The sequence below is a fragment of the Erpetoichthys calabaricus genome, chromosome 9 (genome assembly GCF_900747795.2).
Source record: "Erpetoichthys calabaricus chromosome 9, fErpCal1.3, whole genome shotgun sequence".
Taxonomy (NCBI): Eukaryota; Metazoa; Chordata; class Cladistia; order Polypteriformes; family Polypteridae; genus Erpetoichthys; species Erpetoichthys calabaricus.
The window spans coordinates 29,411,019-29,432,826 of record NC_041402.2 but is presented as its reverse complement, the minus strand read 5'-3'; the positions used below and the strand labels follow the sequence as shown (position 1 = coordinate 29,432,826).

The 21,808-nt window shown below is 40.4% G+C and overlaps 1 protein-coding gene across 1 annotated transcript; it reads left to right on the top strand.

Moving 5' to 3' along the window:
• The first annotated feature begins 10,897 nt into the window (after positions 1 to 10,897).
• Positions 10,898 to 21,097, top strand: LOC114657411 (zinc finger and BTB domain-containing protein 26-like). The gene is made up of 2 exons (XM_028809220.2): positions 10,898 to 10,981; positions 19,010 to 21,097. Exon 2 carries the CDS (start codon positions 19,024 to 19,026, stop codon positions 20,353 to 20,355), a length of 1,332 nt encoding a protein of 443 aa, XP_028665053.1. The 5' UTR covers positions 10,898 to 10,981; positions 19,010 to 19,023; the 3' UTR covers positions 20,356 to 21,097.
• Positions 21,098 to 21,808: the final 711 nt, after the last annotated feature.

Sequence of the window (21,808 nt, the reverse complement as noted above, 5' to 3'; positions counted from 1 at the left end):
ATGAGGTGTGCAGGAGGGTGTGATGAACAAGCGGAAGTGGGCGGTGTCTTAACTGGTTTTTCCTTCTGGTGGTCTGTGAATGAGGGAGTAAAGGCATTAGTACCGTTCATCAACCCCTGCCTTTGCATTTTATTCCCAGTTAAGCCCTTAGAATGGCTCCCAAGCCCATGTGTGTGACACCAGTTACTCATTTTGCCTGGCTAGTCAACTCTAGGAAGAGTCCAAACCTCTTCCACTTCACAATTATTGAGGCCATTGTGCTCCTTGGAGCACTCAAAGCTTTAGAAATTGTTTTATACCCTTGCCCTGATCTGTGCCACACCACAGTATGATGGTGGAGGTCTACAGAGAGCTCCTTGGACTTCACGGTTTGGCTTTTGGCCTGACATGCAGTGTGAATTGTGGGACCTGCTATACGTAGCTGTGTGTGTGTTTTTCTAAATGATGTCCAATCAGTTCAGTTTGTCACAAGGGGCTATCTCACGTCAAAGATTTACACACACCAACCTCAAAACCTTGAAGCCCACAAGGGCGCTATTTGCCACAGAATCACCGCTATTCCCCTTGAAATGACCCAACGTGTCATGAGAACTTTCAGAAATCGTCTTGAAGAGTGTATTGCTAATGATAGCCACCACCTTGAAGACATCATTTTTAAAACACAGTGAAAAAAATCTATTTTGTATACCCTTTCTTGTGTCGTATTGAAATTTATTTTATCTTGTAGTGTTTTTGTAGAATAAACGTTTGAAATGTAGTACTTCTTTTTGGCTCACCCTATATAAGACAATCATGTGACTGAAGTAGTGTCTAAACCGTCTAAAGGTAAAACAAATGTTTTTGAACATTCTAATTTATATTTTGTATTTGACTGTGAATTTAGCTTACTCAAACTTGACCTGTCTTCTGTGGTACAGTGTCCTGAGCTTGGCAATATACTGTATGACTACTGTTTTGTAATGTTCCTCAAATCTCTGCCACTGAAGTTTACAATTTTAGGCAAGTCATTGAGTAATCCTGTATGTCATAAGAAAGACAGACTAGAAGAATTCTGTATATGTCTGATTACCAATGGCTGACACAGGAGCTGTTGACACCCTTGATGGTTTAAACGGAAATCAGTGACCTTATGTACAAAACACAAGCACTTTTCTTAAAAAGCCCATTTTCAGAAAGGTAAATGGAGGCTATGTTTACTGGAGAGGGTTTTATCGCTCTATCTGAAGACACGACAAAGCACTTCAGTTCATGACCCTTCAGCATATTATCAGGCCAGGCCTCTGTCTTCTTACTGTGCACGTCACATACTGCATGTTCCCTAGCAGTTCAGCCTTTACTTACCAGCATTTAGTCCAGTGGCGTATCTACCGGACTGCAGTCTTCTGCTACATCGAGTGCAGTCCTGGGGTCTTCTTTGTTTTGTGTGTGATTCAGTCAGTTTCACAAGCAGTTCGTTATTCTTACTTTTAACTGATCTCATTGTTTAGTTATCTGGTCTACAAATATTTCTAAGATATTTATAAATATTTGTATGCTTTGGCAGAGCTTTCCTTTAAATATTAAAAGTAGCCTCTAAGGAAAAGCCTGACTGGAATGAAAAGCAGCCCATGTCTTAAATTATAATGAATTAATATGCTTAGCTTCTCCCTAATATATTGAATGCTTATGAACAAACCATTAAGTCCCTCCATGTTTGTTCAGTTAACTAATGGCTAATTTGTGCCAATACTGCATCCAGATTCTTTCCAAAGTGAAAAGTTTCTGCTTCAACTACATGACAATATTTTTGTTACAGATTGTCATGAATTTTTGCACAGAGAAATGGTTTCTGGCTTCTGTCCTAAATGTACTTCCCCAAATTTCTGCCAGTGTCCTCAAGTATGCAATTCCCTTTTTAAACTCAACAGTTTTCTCAATACTTGTGAGAATTTTGAGGTGTTTTGTGTCCCCTTTTAGATTTACAACTACTGATGTTTAATTCAGTAAGTCTGTCACAACTGGACATCCTCTTTAAACCAGGGATGTGCTTGCTGGCTCTTTGCTGCACAGCTTTTGGGTTTCCTTTCTTCTTCTTCCACTTCTTTTTTCTAGAACATGCTTTTGGCAGTGTAGATCCTGAGATCTATGCTGTGGAGAGATCTGAGTGTCTTATAATGTCAGATGAAGACTCTCTTTTCAGTTTTATTCTGTTCTGTACAGCAGACAAGCATCAACAGCTCAAATTAGCAGCCTTTTCTAATTTTTGTTACTGAATTTTAGATTAAACTTTTTTTTTTATTTTTGATACCTTAGTGCTATCTTCTTGAGCCAAGCCTAACCAATGTCAAGTAAATATACAAACATTTGATAAGAGGACTGGAAGATGCATCCATCAAGACTACAGCTAGGATCAACAGACAATGGTCCAATCTCTTTTTGCTGGAGGACAGGTGACTTTTTGGATTCCCAGTAAGGCATACTAGATTAATTAAAAACAGCGCTTCAGGATTTAGGATTTTATCAAGTTATTGACTTGAAATAAAGGAAACAATTATAGTGCCTGTTAAAAGTATTCACCAGCTTGAAAGTTTTCACATGTCATTGTTAACATTGAATTACAGACATTTTAATTTGGCTTTGTTGACATTTATCAAAAGAAAAAGACTCTTTAATGTCAAAGTGAAAACAGATCTATGCAGCGTTGTCTAAATTAATTACAAATATAAAACACAAACTAGTTGATCACATAAGGATTTACTCAATTTAATATGACATGCCTGCTGTAAATCATCACCACTTGGTTTAGAAGTCCCATAATTATTTCAATGGAGATCACCTGTCTTTCCATTGATTGTAGTCTATAGGTGCCTGTATGTGGCAGGGAAGGTCCAACTTGTGGCGAGTCAGTATGGTGGCCTAACCCATATAATGAATGCAAATGAATACGGCAACACAGTGAAGTGTTGATTGAGAAGCACAAGTCAGGGGATGGAGACATGAATCTCTCGTGGACTCCTTAAGAAATGAAGAGTCGGGCACAGCTGTAAATCTGCCTGGAGCAGTCCGTCCATGAAACCTCAGCGAACATGCAAGAAGAAAACTAATGTGGGAGGCCACCAAGAGACCTCTGAGAACTCTGAAGTAGTTAAAAGCTACAGCGGCTGAGATTACAGGGATTGTGCAGACAACAACTGTGCACATGTGCTTCACTGGTAACAGTTATGGGACAGTTGCAAAGAGAAAGCCACTTATAAGCACCATTTAAGGCACTCAAGAACACCTTACAAAACACATTAACAGCAATACTCACAATGTAGAATAAATAAAAAATTACAGTCACAATAAACCCAGTTAATTAATTATATCAACTAAAAGTTATATCAAACAAAATAAGCAAGCGTAAAGAGGTGTGTCTTAAGGCAGGATTTACAGGTAGGAAGAAAGTCGATGTTATGGATGTCTTGTGGGAGAGTTCCAGAGATGAGGGGCCACTCAGCTGAAAGCTCTAAACCCCATAGTAGTTGGTATAATAAAATTAATAGAGGAAGAGGATCTATTAATATGGGAAGGAGTAGAAAAGTGATGAAGATCAGAGAGATACGGAGGTGTCTACTTATGAAGGGTCTTGAAAGTAAAAAGCAAAATCAATGCGGTATTTAATTGGGGTCCAGTGAAGCTGCTGAAGGACAGGAGTAATGTGTTCTGTCGAAGGGGTTCTGGTAATGACACAAGCAGCAGCATTCGAAACCAGTTGGAGTTTGTGGAGGAGCTTATGGGGAAGAACAGAATTACAATAATCAATGTGAGATTTAACCAGAGCATGTACAAGAATAGCAATGCTATTAACTGTAAGAAATGAATGTAGATGGCTAATATTACATAGATGGAAAGATGAAAACCAAGTGATGCTAATAATAAGTGCGCCAAATTTTAAGTTACTATCGAGAATAACACCGAAACCTTAACCTGAGAGTAAGAAGAGATTAGGAAAGTATCAACAGTCAAAGAAATATTGTCACATTTGGCCAAAACACTTTTAGTTCCTAACAGAAGAACCTCTGTTTGATCACTGTTTAATATGAGAAAGTTAGCAGACAACCTTGATTTAACTTCCAGCAATCAGTCAGAGAGGGAAGAGGGTGGAAGAGTGGAATCAGGCTTAGTAGACCGATAGAGCTGGGTGTCATCAGCATGAACAGTGGAAATGAAAATATGACCAAGAGGCAGAAGGTAAATAATAAACAGAAGGGGCCCTAAGACAGAGCCCTGGGGAACACCACTAACAACTGGGCAAACTTGTGATCTGGGATTTTTTTAACTGTACAAACCGAGTACAATCCAAGAGATAAAATTTAAACTAGAAAATCTTGGATAGTTTGCCAAAACGCACGTGGTAAACTCTGAATTCAGCTGGAAGAAGGTTCTGTGGTCTGATATGACTAGGATTACGATTTTTGTCAATCAGACTAAACACCACATTGGGCATAAGCCAGACACGGCACATTATCAAAAGCACACCATCCCCACCATGAAACATGTTGGCAGCATCACAATGTGAGATGCTTGTGTGAAGCAGGCCACTACAAAGCTTGTAAGGGCAGAAAGTAAAATGAATACAGCAAAATACAGAAACATTCGAAAGGAAAACCTGATGTAGCCTGGAAGAAACCTGAACCTTGGGAAAGGATTTGTTTTCCAGCAAGACAACGACCCCAAGAATAAAGGCAAAGCTACCCAGGAATATTGTGTGTGGAGTGGCCAAATCAGAATCCAGACGCCAATCTAATTGAGATTTTGTAGCCGGACTTAAAAAGGGCTGTTCACTCGCTATCTCCATACAACCTGACAGAGCTTGAGCAGTTGTGCAATGAAAAATTGAGAGAAAATGGCCGTGTCCAGATGTACAAAGCTGATAAAGACTTGTGCACACAGACTATCACACCTGACAAAGGTGCATCTTCTAAACACTGACTAACAGGGGATGAACACTTTTGGGATCAATGATTTTGTGTTTTATGCTTGTTTGATCTGCTTTCAATTTAACATTAAATAGCCTTATTCTATTGATGAATATTAAAGACGTCTAATTAAATCCACTGTGACTCAATGCTGTAGAATAATAAAATGTGAAAACTTCCAAGGGGGTGCTTGAATGAACTTGTGTGTCTGTAAAACTGTGATCACAGTAAACATTTTTCTGAATTTCATAAAAAAAATGCTCTGTTGGGAATTTCTGAGATTGCAGACAGCAAGCTGATGTTAAGACATGCGATTGAAAGAGGAGTGCAATTCACAGCAGGGATTAAGGTCAAATGCAAGAGGCTAATAGTGCCTTCAATGACAAGGGCTATGACGTCACTTTTGAAAGGGTTATCTTTGGAGCCATGTTACACTGGCACATGCAAACTTCACACAGAAAGCACAAAGCTGAGAAATGAATCATGGCTCAGGCAACTGTGAGGCAATGACTCTACCTGTTGTGCCAATGTGCTCTCCTATGACAGTAATCTTATTCATCCATCATTCATCAAACCTACTTAACCCACCTTACTGTCATGGCAGCCAGAGTCTGTCCTAACAACAAAGGGTGCAAGGCAGGAACAAGCTTTGGATGGGTATACCATTTACATGGCACACTCACATATGCACCAAGACTATACCAATTTACAGTTAACAGTTAACAAACATAATAATTAATAATAATTCTTTGCATTTATATAGCGCTTTTCTCACTACTCAAAGCGCTCAGCAATTGCAGGTTAAGGGCCTTGCTCAAGGGCCCAACAGAGCACAGTCCCTATTGGCATTTACGGGATTCAAACCGGTAACCTTCCGATTGCCAGTGCAGATCCCTAGCCTCAGAGCCACCACTCCGCCTGCTTAACATCTTATTTTATGTGGCACCTTGCACTTTAAAAGTACATATACAAAATCACCAACAGCTGGCCACATCATTGTGCAGCTGGGTATGTCTATTGTTGGCATGGAGCTAGACAGTTTGGCATCTGTGGCAGAGCGACGGGCACTCAGCAGGCTCCTATCAATTATGGAAAATCCACTGCATCCACTAAACAGTGTCATCTCTAGACAGAGGAGCAGCTTCAGCGACAGACTGTTGTCACTGTCCTGCTCCACTGACAGACTGAGGAGATCGTTCCTCCCCCAAACTATGCGACTCTTCAATTCCACCCGGGGGGGGGGGGTAAACGTTAATTTAATATTGTTTTTTGTATCTATCTATCTATCCAATTTCCTGACAGGCAGACACCAGGATCACAGAGTAGGTGGCCACACTTCATCATCCCTCACTCTCCGCACTGGAGCTCCTCAGGGCTCTGTTCTGATTCCTTGGCTATACTCCCCTCTATACGTATAATGGCATGTGAATCTAACAGCATTATCAAGTTTGCTGATGACATGGTTTTGGATAAAGCAGAGAGTCTGTCACACTGGTGTCGGGACAACAGTTTAGTCCTAAATGTCAGCAAGACAAAGGGGCTGTTTGTGGACTTGGGGGACAAAACTGCAGAGGCACTTTCACCGAATTAAGAGCACTCCAGTGGAGAGTGGAAAATTTCAGATACGTCAGTATCCACATCACAAAGGAACTTGGTCCGATCACAGTGACACCTTGGTGAGGAAAGCAGGAGAACATCTTTACCACCTCAGATGCCAAATGGATTTCAAGTTGCCCTCCCTGATACCAAATAATTTCTCGAAGTCCACCATCAAAAGTATTCTGACAAGAAGTATTATCACCTGGTTTGGAAACAGCATGCAGCAGGGCCACAAGACCCTGCAGAGAGTGGTGCAGTCAGATGAACACATCACTAGGTGTGCACTCTATAAAATTATAGGGCATCAGATAGATAGATAGATAGATAGATAGATAGATAGATAGATAGATAGATAGATAGATAGATAGATAGATAGATAGATAGATATTTTATTAATCCCAAGGGGAAATTCACATACTCCAGCAGCAGCATACTGATACAAAAACAATATTAAAGAGTAATAAAAATGCAGACAATAACTTTATATAATGTTAACGTTTATCCCCCCCCCGGGTGGAATTGAAGAGTCGCATAGTTTGGGGGAGGAACGATCTCCTCAATCTGTCAGTGGAGCAGGACAGTGACAGCAGTCTGTCGCTGAAGCTGCTCTTCTGTCTGGAGATGACACTGTTTAGTGGATGCAGTGGATTCTCCATAATTGATAGGAGCCTGCTGAGCGCCCGTCGCTCTGCCACAGATGTTAAACTGTCCAGCTCCATGCCAACAATAGAGCCTGCCTTCCTCACCAGTTTGTCCAGGCGTGAGGCGTCTTTCTTCTTAATGCTGCCTCCCCAGAACACACACCACCGCGTAGAAGAGGGCGCTCGCCACAACTGTCTGATAGAACATCTGCAGCATCTTATTGCAGATGTTGAAGGACGCCAGCCTTCTAAGGAAGTATAACCGGCTCTGTCCTTTCTTACATAGAGCATCAGTATTGGCAGTCCAGTCTAATTTATCATCCAGCTGCACTCCCAGGTATTTATATGTCTGCACCATCTGCACACCGTCACCTTTGATGATCATGGGGTCCATGAGGGGTCTGGGCCTCCTAAAATCCACCACCAGCTCCTTGGTTTTGCTGGTGTTCAGTTGTAGGTTGTTTGAGTCGCACCATTTAACAAAGTCATTGATTAGGTCCCTATACTCCTCCTCCAGCCCATTCCTGATGCAGCCCACGATAGCAGTGTCATCAGCGAACTTTTGCACGTGACAGGACTCCGAGTTGTATTGGAAGTCCGATGTATATAGGCTGAACAGGACTGGAGAAAGTACAGTCCCCTGTGGCACTCCTGTGTTGCTGACCACAATGTCAGATGTGCAGTTCCCAAGATGCACATACTGAGGTCTGTCTTTAAGATAGTCCACGATCCATGCCACCAGGTATGAATCAACTCCCATCTCTGTCAGCTTATCCCTAAGGAGCAGAGGTTGGATTGTGTTGAAGGCACTAGAGAAGTCTAGAAACATAATTCTTACAGCACCACTGCCTCTGTCTAAGTGGAAGAGGGATCGGTGTAGCATATAGATGATGGCATCCTCCGCTCCCACCTTCTCCTGATATGCAAACTGCAGAGGGTCAAGGGCATGTTGAACCTGTGGCCTAAGGTGGTGAAGCAGCAGCCTCTCCATGGTCTTCATCACATGTGATGTCAGAGCAACAGGCCGGAAGTCATTCAGCTCACTAGGACGTGATACCTTTGGGACTGGGGTGATGCAAGATGTTTTCCAAAGCCTCGGGACTCTCCCCTGTTCCAGGCTCAGGTTGAAGATGCGCTGTAGAGGACCCCCCCAGCTCCAATGCACAGACCTTCAGCAGTCGTAGTGATACTCCATCTGGACCCGCTGCTTTACTGGCACGAAGACTCCTCAGCTCTCTGCTCACCTGTGCTGTTGTAATTGTGGGTGGGGATGTCTCTCCTATGCTGGTATCAGCAGAAGGATGTGTGGAGGGTGCAATACTCCGAGGTGAGAGTGAGAATGGGTTAGGGTGGTCAAACCTGTTGAAGTTGTTCATTTGGTTTGCTCTCTTCACGTCTCTCTCGATGGTGGCACCCCGCTTCGAGCTGCAGCCAGTGATGATCTTCATCCCATCCCACACTTCCTTCATGCTGTTATTCTGCAACTTCTGCTCCAGCTTTCTCCTGTACTGCTCCTTTGCCACCCTGAGCTGGACTCTGAGTTCCTTCTGCACGTGCTTGAGCTCATGCTGCTCACCGCTTTTAAAAGCCCTTTTCTTCTGGTTAAAAAGGCCCTTGATGTCACTTGTAATCCATGGCTTGTTGTTAGCATAGCAGCGTACAGTTCTTACTGGAACTACAATGTCCATACAGAAGTTGATGTAGTCAGTAGTGCAGTCAACAACCTCTTCAATGTTCTCACTATGTGATCCCTGCAGGATATCCCAGTCTGTAGTTCCAAAGCATTCTCTAAGAGCCTGCTCTGCCTCAGGGGACCACTTCCTGAATGAGCGTGTGGTTGTAGGTAGGACCTTCACTCTTGGTTTGTAGTGAGGCTGAAGCAGAACCAGGTTATGATCTGCTTTCCCAAGCGCAGGCAGCGGGGTGGTGCTGTATGCGTCTTTAACGTTTGCATACAGTAAATCAATAGTCTTATTTCCCCGGGTGTTACAGTCCACATACTGGGAGAAGGCAGGTAATGTTTTGTCCAGCATCACATGGTTAAAGTCTCCAGCGATTAGCACAAGCGCCTCAGGGTGCTGCGTTTGTAACTTAGCAACAGCAGAATAGATGATGTCACTCGCTGTCTCCACGTCCGCCCGAGGAGGAATGTATACAATAACAGCAATGACGTGTCCAAACTCTCGGGGCAAGTAATAGGGACGCAAACTTACGGCCAACAGTTCGATGTCCCTGCAGCAAGTGGAGACTTTGACATTAACATGTCCAGAGTTACACCGCCGTGTATTAACATAGAGAGCGAGTCCTCCTCCTTTGTGTTTCCCGCAGGTACTTGCATCTCTGTCCGCTCTAACTGTGCTAAACCCGGGTAGCTCCACGTTGGCATCTGGGACGGTGGTAGTTAGCCACGCTTCGCAAAAGCACAACAAACTGCATTCTCTGCAGGTTCTGACATTTTTCACCAGTGCAGCCAGTTCGTCGATCTTATTTGAGATTGAGTTCACATTTCCCAGAATCACAGAAGGCACCGAGGGCTTAAAACGCCACTTTCTCGCAAGCCGCTTCATTTTTTGCTTAGTGCCGGCTCTGCTGCCACGATACCGCCTTCTTACCTCGTCAGGTAAATAGGGTACCACTCCAGCACTGGCATTTGTTCTCAGCGCTCTAAGTTGAGTACTTGAATAGATAGATAGATAGATAGATAGATAGATAGATAGATAGATAGATAGATAGATAGATAGATACTTTATTAATCCCAATGGGAAATTCACATATATAGACGAATAGACGAATAGAAAGAATAGACGAGCCTCGGCGTGTAAAAATCCATGCCCACGTTGTAAAAGTAAGTGTGTCCAGGGAACGAATCCTCATAAAATAAAGTGATAGGAGTGATCAATAAAAAAAGAGTAGAATAAAAGTAGAAAAATAAATAAGTAAAAATAAATAGGTAGAAAAATAAAGTCGTACACGGAGCTGCTGAAAAGGCTGCCACTCTCGGCGGCGCTTGAGTCAGGTCTGCATCCTCTGCACACAGTCACCTCTGATGATCACGGGGTCCATGAGGGGCCTGGGTCTCCTAAAATCCACCACCAGCTCCTTGGTTTTGCTGGTGTTCAGGTACCATCAATACCAAGAGATGTTGGACCAGAGCAAAGAAAATCATGAGAGATACTAGCCAGTCCAACGATGGCCTCTTTTCTCTACTGCGGTCAAGAAAACAGTAACACTGCCTGATACATCTTGCCTGAAGAAGTAGCCTGAGCTGCCCTGAAAGCTTACATATTGTAATCTTTTTAGTTAGCCAATAAAAAGTGTTATTTTGCTTGCTTGACTTCTCATTACATCCCTAATGGCTAATCCGGTACAACACCCTAGTACTAAATACATACCATTGCACTCATGTGACATAATGATTTTATTGATATTTATAAAGGTATGTATTATTGCTATTGTCCTTTACAGTCCTCATAAATGCACGGTCATGGAGTTACAAACTAAGCATTTCACTACCTATTGTACTGTGTGTATAATTTGTATGTGACAAATAAAATTTGACAAGGCAACTGCCTGACCCGCGATGCCCAAGTAGTTTGTAATCGCCAGAATGACTTCAGAGTTTTATTGTGTCCCAACCCAGCACTCGGTTGGAGCGAAAGCCTCCCTGGTGGCGACGCTGCTGAAAGCGGCGCCTGTGTCTTTAAGCGGCACGACAGGCCCTTATCTAGATTGTTCCAAGCTCCTCCTTTTCTCTCGCTCCTCAGTAGAGCTGCCATTTTTCAGGACGTAAAATCTGGAGCGAAGGTAAATGTTTCATTTGTGTTTATTGGGGGGCGGCGGGGTTAGCGGGTGGTGCCAAGCCGAGAATTCGCGTCTGAAGGCGGCGTTCACCGGTAATGCTGCGCCGAGGCTCTGCTCTACGGCCAACCTGTTCCGGCAGACTATTATTTTTCGGTTTTAGTTTCATTATAATATGGAAGCTGGGTTTTGCTAGATTAGTTCTCTAGAGCCCGAAAGGCGCGAAATCTAAGCGTGTTAATTTATTAAGTTTAATTTTTTCATTATTAAAAAAAAAATCAACATTACATGCTATATTATTGTTGCACAGTTGACCTGTCCTGCGAACATAAGTAGAGATTTTAAATTCATGATTAATGTTCGGAGCGGCAATGGGTAATAGAACGAGAAATCCTAGATTAGAAATACGCAGCACCTCATTGCAACTGTTTCCGAAAGCAGTCTTTTTACTATTTTCATACTTGTTGTGCACACTCGTTTAAAAGGGCTTAATGTATGCGACGGCGACTATGTTACTCAGACAGGGCGAGAGACGAAAGTGTTTCCGGATCACACTGTGCGTTCTGGAAGCGTCTGGCGGGTCACGTGACACAGACTTCTACGCCCGCGTTGCTTCAAAATGAGACGCGTGCAGATCCGAAATAAGCGCGTCGATCGTCAGGTGGGTTGACTGTTTCGGGGTTAAAGAAATAAACAGAACACGTCATTTGTAATTGTATCTGCAAAGGGTACATTCATATTAAAATGTAACGTAATATTTTTTAAGCGTCATAAACATATTGTGATTAAAGTACTTTTGCCCACACGTATGTTAATATGCGATAACGAAATACAGGTATGTACTTTATTTTAAAATAACGCATTATTTGCATAGGGGCCGGCTATGCAGTGGCGACCACGTCCGCGACACTATCGCACACTGGTGACAAACAAGCCTGCTCTCTATATGATTAATTTGTAATAACGTTTTAAATCGCTTTATTACAGCCGCTGTAAGTTAGCAAACATAAATTGTGGGAATGTAATGTGGGAGGTGTTGGTAATAGTAGTAGTAGTACATACATCTATGTAAAATGTTGACCCGCTTATTTTTCGAAGACAACTTTGCAAAAGGAGATGATTTAAAAATAGTGTAAGCTAAAGTAAAAACTGTTCTGTGCTATAAAATGAAGCAATTTCAATTTGTAACAAATGAAAACGACAACACCAGCTGACAGGAAATTACTACACAACCTGTTTTACACAAGTTATTAAAAATTGGACATCATAAAGTGTTCACGCTCACAAATCCTCATGGTAGTGACACTAATTACAGATTTATTAAACTGTTAAAGCTTACAAAATGGAACTGACTGACAAGTCACAAAAAATATTACTTCTAATATCACTAGTACCTTAAAATACTTGATTGCGTGCCTTCATTTGTGCAAAAGTCTCAATGTTTCACACATCAAGTTGTCTGGTGCGTTCATTTTCATTTCAGAGTATAGCCAAGCTACTAAGTCTGTTTTGCGAATTGGTGCTTCTGAGATCATTGTTTGGGTTTTAACTTGGAGGACGATCATTCACTTGCAGCAACAGTCACTGGTATAGTCAGCAGTAACATGTAAGCCATGCAAACGTCACTGAAAGTAGACAACAGTGCGTAATGATCTGTCGGCAACTGTTCAGCTACTCTAAAAACAGTCAACTTGGTTGACAGGATGGATTGAAAACATGCACGAAGTGACAACAATTGAGCGCAAAACGCCAGTGAAATGTCAGTGCTATAGTGTTCAACGAGATTGGCACCAGCATACAATTCGTCATTTTCCATCGAGGTCAGAGTTGATGGTAACAAGACATTGAACATTGAAGCCACTGCATCGATACTGTTAAACCGCTGTTAAGTTATTAAAAATTTTTTAAAAATCTATATGGCCCCAAGTGGGCCCCCCAAGTTCGTTTCTGCACAATCTGCACAATCCATTGCTACACCAATTATTATACAGGTCTGCACTTAAAAATGACTATTTGCAATTAAAACTATTTCTTACTTGCCTTCACTTCACATTAAGGTACAAAACTGAAAATAAATTTAATTAAAATGTAACAAATGATGCTAATTATGTGTCCAGTATTTTTCTAAACCAACATAGAGAGGTTGACAGCATGCGCTGATAGCGTTTTACTGCACCCACCACACGACGAACCACCTGGATTGGGACCCGAGTGCAGCGGATGACACCCCAGCACCACACTGGAACACTGTGATGTTTTTTATGGTGGCTGGAGTGCCAATCCTGCTACCAACCCCCAAGTTTTCCTAGTAAGCTGGAGGAAAGGATGCAGATTAACGTCATCCCCAGGACGGAGCAATTGCAGGTTAAGGGCCCAATGGAGCAGAGTCACTTCTGGCGTTTACAAAATTTGAACCAGTGACCTACCAGCCCAGATCCCTAGCCTCAGAGTCACCAACTTAACAGGAAACTATATATTCAGTCTAGAATTTTTAATGCATACTGTATGTAAAGAAGACACCAAAATATATTCATGACTTACGTGTAACTTCTCCTGTTCTTGTCAGTTCCTAGTTTCTTTGATCTAAAACTTCATTTTCAGGCAGGTTGTACACTTTTTCTGGTGCGTCCCCCTAAATTAGGGGTGGGCAAAGTCAGTCCTGGGGCCTCATGTATAAACGGTGCGTACGAACGTTTCCACACTCAAATCGCGATGTATAAAACCTAAACTTGGCGTAAAGCCGCGCACTCGGTTTTGCAGACTGGCGGCACCTAACATCAAAGCAGTGCTACTGTTCCTGTGTGGTCACCCTTTCTTTCTTAGACCCACATTCCTGACGCGGCTTTATAAATACACTGAAATTAACTGCATATTGTTTATTAGTGTAATGCATCTGATTGTAATTAACCTGTAGCAATATAATGGTCCAGGGAATAGCCATAGTATTCCAAATACCATAACTGCTTTAGCATTGTTACGCTCACTGCATCTTCTTCTTCTTTCAGCTGCTCCCGTTAAGGGTTGCCACAGCGGATCATCTTTTTCCATATTACTCTCACTGCACCACTCGGAGTATTTATATCACTGTATCTGAGTGGGGAATCACAGCAGCAGCTGATCGGAAAGAGAATTATCGGTATACAGTTTCAAGCACACAATACCTCAGCCACACGCGTCAAAGCCTTTCCTGTACGGACCTCACATTTCAGAAACAGTTTCATCCCAAAAACTATAAACGCACTCAATCAAGTGCTCCTTGTAGAACTGTTTGTACTTATAAGTACAATTACCCCACTGTAATATTGCACAACCTGCGCCACTTTATAAAGCGCATATGATGACGATATCATTTTTAAGATGAAATGCAGCAAAATAGGTTGCTTATAGTATACAGATAAAACTTTAACTTCATTTAAATAATCTGTATTGTTAATAATTAAACATGTGAGGACACGGTGCCGCAGTGCTAGCTAGTTCACGGATAGCTCCTGCCTTGCGCTGTATTATTGCTGGTGCTGACGCAACACTGGAAGGATAGACGGATAGAATAATTAAACATGTACTACGAAGATATTTCAATGTTCCTTAAAAGTTTTGAAGAATTGGCGTTCTAAGCTTACAGATGGCATAACGTCTATTACAGAGCTGATTGTGTGGCGATTGGGTATTTGGAGAAAAAAAAGTAAGGACAGGAATTGGAGGTTAGTACGTTTGAAAGAGACAGTACTTCTGTAATGAATTATTTCATCGAAGGTCGCACATGGCGCAGCAAGCCTCTTGCGTGAGATATGAACAATCACTGCGCCACTGTGTTCCCATGTTTAATAACATGCTTTCATTCCTATCATCATGAAAAAGATATCATGTATACATCTCAGTATTTTAATTATTCAGAGAGCTGTAATATCACGAATGTAATGGATTCTGTGTCCTGTCGGAGAAAGAGAAAGAACGGAAGCACGAAGTGATTCACACACATAGAGCACATTGAAGATCAAACACAGAACAAAGCATTTAACGTCCTACTTTAGTTATGATGGGATTTGAGAAACTAGTAAAATAAACGATTTTAAGATGAAGTTTATGATGTTCTACTTTAATGACAAAATAAACTTATGTGATTAAAGTTGACATTTCGTGCTTTTTTCAACACTGTGTGCCTATCTTTTTTTCACTGTACCCTAATAAGCTTTCATATGACACTCAGACGGTCCGCTTCGAGTCGCCTTTTCACGCCGACTTTGATATGTGACAACTTCTTTTTTATTTCGGGCACTGTGCGACTTTGTGAACTAGAGCTTTCGAGTTTCTCCGACACTATGCCACTCGATCAATTTTCTTTTGTTGATTATACCACTGTTTAAACCAACAAATAGTACGTTTTTTCTTTGCCTCCACTTGGTATTCGCTGAAATTCTTATATTTTCCCCCATGCTTTTCCCATTGTCTTTTCACAGAAGGCTATTTATATCGATTTGCATATTCAAAGAGGCATAATTCTGGGAGGAGTTGGGGCGGGACAGAAGGCGCATGCACGTACGTTACTTTTCACGCTGATCGGGATTTATGTAGCGGAAGAACGTGGAAGTTTGCGTACATACAGATTCCTGCATCTGGATTTTTCTGTGTGTACACACATTCCCGCTTTTGTGCTTACGCCATGTTATAGTGTGAGTTCTACGCACGGCGTTATGCATGAGGCCCCTGGAGAGCTGCAGAGGCTGCAGGTTTTTGTTCCAACCCAGTTGCTTAATTAGAAAACAATCCTTGCCAATAATATAAATTTATGACTTGTTAGTGCTTTAACTCTGCCAGTTCAGGTCATTCTCATATCCTAGATTTTTATTTCTTTTCTAAGGATATCATCCAAATGATTTGAAGTCTAAAACAGATGAGTAATTCTCCGTCCTCACTTTTTTCTCTTCATTTTCCTTCCAAGTATTTCGTTAAACCAAATAGTGCTTGATAAATGTACACGGGTGTAAATGGAAACAAGTTAAATGGAGAAATGCTGGTTTCTTTCATCATTTGCATCATATTACTAAAAAGGGGCAATTAAAAACTGAGAATACAGCTGTTTAAGACTAAAATAAGCAATAAAGGTTCAAAATCTTAACAAGTGAGACAAATAAAATGAAGCAGAAGTGTTTCTTGAGCAATTAGTGCTTCTTATTATGGGTTGGACCAAAAACCTGCAGCCCTCCAGGAACGACTTTGCCCACCCCTGCCCTAAATCATCCAGGAGTAGTTTACCATCATACTGACGTGCCATTGTGCTGGTACTTTTTTTGTCTCCTGTCCTTGATATCTTGAAGGAATCTTGCACCCTGCTCTTCACTCACTGCTCCAAGATTTTCCTGGAAAAACTTCATCTGCAGATCCAAAAAGTGAAGTTTGAGATTCATGTTGCAATCTAATTTCTTTAACTTGGCTAATATATTTTTCACTATTTCTTTGTAATTTGGATCTTTTATAGTTTATTTAAAAATTGCTTCTTTGAATGATTACCATTTTGTTCCAGGTTTTTCATCACACATCATGTCTGGCAAAAATGCCCTCACAATTTAGCCTTAGGCAAACCTACGGCACAAATATATCAACTAATGGACTGACTGGCTGTGTTCTTGGGAAATAATTATATACATTGTGTACTGACCCTGCACTCTGACCTCCAAAGGTCATGTGAAAAGAGAGTTTCCCCCCAGGGATTAGTACAGTGTACCAAATATATATTGTGCATAATGCCAATGTGAAAAAAAAAATTTTCTAAGCTTAACTAGAATTTATTTCACCATAGCCAGCAAATGTTTAGTGCTGTGTCTTTTCTTTACACAATAGTAAACCTACTATTCTATTTCAAAAGCAGTTACAACACAGATAATAAACAAACGCTTAGACTTTATATATGTGACTTTACCTTTGCATGTGTTCTCCGCCCCAAGAAGATCAAATCTGAATGTAGTTCAGTAGCTGCAGTGTGTGTGTTGGTGCATTCCAAATAGGTTTTGTAAAATAACTGAATGGTCTGCTTAAACATATGCATCTGCCCTCATTGCTTTTGTCAAAACTGAAAAAAATGTTACAAGTAGACCACCTTATCTTTAGCTTCTATTCCAGTTTCATGACAAATTTACAGTATGTTGCGTTAGATGTACTTTATTGTTAACAGCTTAATTAGAGTTGGAGATGTTGGTCTATTTCTCTGCTTAGACTCAGTGAAACATTAAACAGCACTTCTCTACTAATAAATAAATATTCTACTAATAAGATTGTCTAGGGCTGTCAAATTGTACAAAAATATAGTTTGAATACTCGAATATTTACAGTAGATACTCGTGTATTAGTCGATCTCACAGATAAGTCGAGTGTATTTTTTAAGCCGAAAATTACGAAATTTGTTATGACCCGCGTATAAGTCGAAGGTAAAACTAATTATAAATAATTACAATTATGGCAATCATTCGCATCTTCCGTTGGCGCTTGGGCACGGCATCTGAAGCAGTTGCAGGAGCAGATCGATTTGGAGCCATAACGAAGGGCTTAACTATGCACAAAGATAAACACAAAAGAGCACAAAAGTTAACTCTTTACACAGCGAAACACGTTGATGCTGAATGAGCGAGATGAGACTTCCTGGTTAACACAGCGGAATCAAATTTGGCGCTCCGTCGCTGAGCCAATCAGCACTCAGGAACTTAACTGCTTGCTCTAATTGGGTAGCTTCTCAGCCATCCGCCAATAGTGTCCCTTATATGAAATCAACTGGGCAAACCAACTGAGGAAGCATGTACCAGAAGTAAAAAGACCCATTGCTGGCGTATAATTATTAAATTGTGTTGCCCCGCGGATAAGTTGACCCTATTTTTTTGAATGAATTTTAAGGCATAAATTTTTCGACTAATACGCGAGTATCTATGGTACTTATTTTTAGGGCTACAACTAACAATTATTTTGATAATTGATTAATCTAGTGATTATGTTGTCAACTAATTAGTTAGTTGGATTGTAAAAAAATGAATTTGCAATTAAATACATGAAGTGCATTAAATGGAACCTTTGACCAACAAAAGAGAGAGAGAGAGGTTGGGAGCATGCACTGATAAAAATAAAAAGGTCTGTGTAAAATTTTGAGAAATATAGTTTTTAAAAAATAAAGTACTTAGATATTTTAAACAAAATCTAGGCTTTCATACAATATTTATATATTACCACATTGAAAATAACTAGTAATAAATAGAAATAAAACACTTAATAGCACTTAATGGCTCAGGTTAGGCAATGAACACACAAACACAAAATTTCCTTGAAAACACAACGGTTTTCAATAAATTAACTTCAAAATAAAACATGTAATTTAAATTATGTTTTTTTCAGTTTAGTGCTCAGTTTTTATGATGTTGAAGCCAAGGTATAGTCTATGTTGATTACATCCTTCAAAATGCCTAGATAACCAATATTATGCTGACTTACTTTGCTGTTTGTGGCAGTCATTTAGGAAAAAATAGCAAGTAAAACTCCTGTTTCATGACAGTATCCCCATTCACATTGCACAGGTTTCAAACGCTGCACTGCAAAACATTGGATTCAAAGAGATGCCCAATCTACTCTTTTCCCTAGATCTAGTCCCATGTGACTACCACTTATACCCTTGTCGTAAGGGCTACCTCTGTGTGTTGCAGTATGCCAACAATGAAGACGTCAACTCGGTTACAGAAAAGAGGGTGCATAAGCGAGACAAGACATTTTATTTCAGTAGCATAGAAAAGCTTTTATCATCCCTCGTACACACCCTGTTGATGTCAAATCAAGTCAAATAATGTCAAACCTTTACTTGCATTTAATAAGATCATATAATCATTAATATTTAAGTTAAACTGAAACTGGTAATTCATTGTTTTTTTAATTACATTTTAATCTTTTCAAAAAATTATTGGTTTCGTTAAAAACTGTTTACCTCTGCCATTACCTAAAAGTCGCTTTACAAAATACTGTTTAAGTATATTATGTTTTCTTTGGCTTGTGACTTTATTTCAGGTGCCTGACACAATATGTCTCAAAATCCAGAACTCCTTCACTTCAAATTTTCAAATTATGGGGATTCGATGCTGCAAAAAATGAATTTGCTGAGAAAACAAAACCGGTTCTGTGATGTTACAGTGCATGTCAATGACTTGGAAGTACAAGGACACAAGGTTGTCTTTGCTGCAGGATCCCCCTTTTTGAGGGACCAGTTTCTACTTAATGATTCCAAGGACATAAAAATCTCTATCTTTCAGAGCTCAGAGGTTGGGAAACAACTTTTGCTTTCCTGTTACACTGGATTTTTAGAATTTCCAGAGATGGAGCTTGTTAATTACTTGACTGCTGCAAGCTTTCTTCAGATGGGTCACATTGTGGAAAGATGTACAGAATCTTTACTCAAGTTTATTAAGCCTAGAGATGCCCCAAAGGATCAAGGTGCTTCATCAGTGAGTGTTCAACCAAATCAGGAAAATCTGTCCAGTGAGCCAGTGACTGTGCAAGACATTGATGATAAAGAAGAGGAGGATGAGGAGGAAGAACAAGATGACGTGGAAGAGGATGTCATTATGCAGCCCGATTCTCCCAGCATTCAACAAGTGGATGACAATACAGATGGTGAGGATAATGCTATTACAATTGTGAAGGTAGAATCAATTGGAGATCAGGCACCCATGTCAAGTGGTAAGCTTCAAACACACTTCCCGTCACCAGCTCCAACTGCTTTGCACACTCCTGAGCCTCAGCATTCCCTCATCAATTCCACTGTGGATACAAGAATTGGAGAAATAGTAGGAAGCCAAGCACAAGGCTATAGCTCTTCTGCAGGCACAGACACTCTCCTGCTTGGCAAAAATAATTTTGGAGGCTATATGAGGAATCAGGAAAAATGTCTTCAGTGGTACCACCAATGTCCAAAGTGTGCAAGAGTCTTTCGTCAACTAGAAAACTATGCTAATCATCTGAAGATGCACAAGCTCTTTATGTGTTTGCTATGTGGAAAGACCTTCACCCAGAAAGGTAACCTTCACAGACACATGCGAGTGCATGCTGGAATCAAACCTTTCCAGTGTAAGATCTGCGGAAAGACATTTACACAAAAATGCTCTCTCTTAGATCACCTCAACCTGCACAGTGGAGACAAGCCACATAAATGTAATTACTGTGACATGGTATTTGCACACAAGCCTGTTTTAAGGAAGCACCTCAAGCAGATCCATGGGAAGAACAGTTTTGACAATGCTAACGAGAGGAATCTGCAGGAGAGCTCAGTAGATTATGAATATGGTAGAGCCCATGACACAGATGCTGAAAATGCAGATCATAGTATGAGTTCTATACAGCTGCAGAGTGATTTGTAGATGGAGCACAGTTTAAAACTTTAAAAGTGGTCCAGCTTTTCCTTCCACCACCAACGTGCAAAATGGCACTGCTTATAATAAGTTGGAAATACAGGGTAGCACACAAAAGCTCCTCAGTAACTATTGCAATCAAGTGGTATCATTTCAATTAACAGTTAACCCAATTTAACATATTTTTCCATTATTACTGCTTAAATAAAATTTCAGATATATTCTTTATTCGATATGGTCAATGGGAGCCCTAGTTCTAGTGACTGCAGCATGTATGGCTGCTGTATACAAATTAATTCTCAACAAAATAGTAATGTTAATTCATAATGAGCCAAATGTCATTTTTTTGGAAATAACTCTAAAAGTTAGTTAGTTCCATGAAATTTTTCATTTCATGTACAGAATGAGAACAGTCAAGAAAAGAGAAGCTTTTTTTCGAGAAACTGTCCCAAAATTGCAAAAGATAATGAGTCAAATTACTTAGTGTTGCAACTTACTAACCTGAAATGCCAAATGTTACTGTACAATTGAAATGTCATATTTGGAACAGGATGCCTGTGTTTTCCTCAGTTCTGGAGTTTCTTTAGCCACAAACCCCTTCACTCTGCTGATGATGATTCTAAGCCAAACCTGACAGATTCTACACCATTATATAATGACCATTTATTATTCTGGTTAAGGCTATTGCTTTGAAAATTGTAGATCTCACCAAAACAAATGAAAGATAGATGAAATATGCATTTTTACTTAAGTCTACTTAAGTCTTCATCCTTGCATTACTCACTTTTGTGTTTTTGAAATTTCTTTAAGCATTATGAAAATAGCAAATAACTACTTAACATTGATCAAACGAACAAGGTCAATATTTACATTTTGCAAAACAAAGAAGAGGTCATTGCTTAATTGCCCTGAGGTAGGCAGCCCTTATCATGGAGGGACATGCTGACTATTGGTTTATATTTTCTTATTTTCAGGTCACTACTAGGCATACAGTATATAAACTTTTTTGCCTCAGCCCTCTGTGTACAATCTCAATGATTACTTATAGTACAGGATTTATATTTCTATGATCTTCTTAGTTTTTGGATTGGTGCAGTGGCTAGCACTGCAACCTCACAACTCCAGGGGCCTAATTTCAGGTTTTTGTTTCATTTCTGACTGTGTGGAGTTTGCTCATTACTGTCATCTTTATAAGATGATACTTTAAGTGTCCTCTCTAAATTGACAACATTTAAGTGAGTGTGATTTACAATGCATAAATGTGTAACCCAAATTTGATTTCAACCTTGTGGCTTATTCTGATTATATACAGAGCATTGGCCTAGTGTGATTTCAATGTGAAAATAATTGTTAATAATTTTGAGGAAAATCAATTTGCCAAACCCTTGTAACGTCATGGGGAATGACAGCCTATATTAGTGGCTGTGGATGTGGGGGAGAAACCAACTCTGGACTGGAGGTA

What these genes read in the sequence shown, in the direction of transcription:
- LOC114657411 (XM_028809220.2), top strand. Translation starts at nt 19,024, where the DNA reads ATGTCTCAAAATCCAGAACTCCTTCACTTCAAATTTTCAAATTATGGG.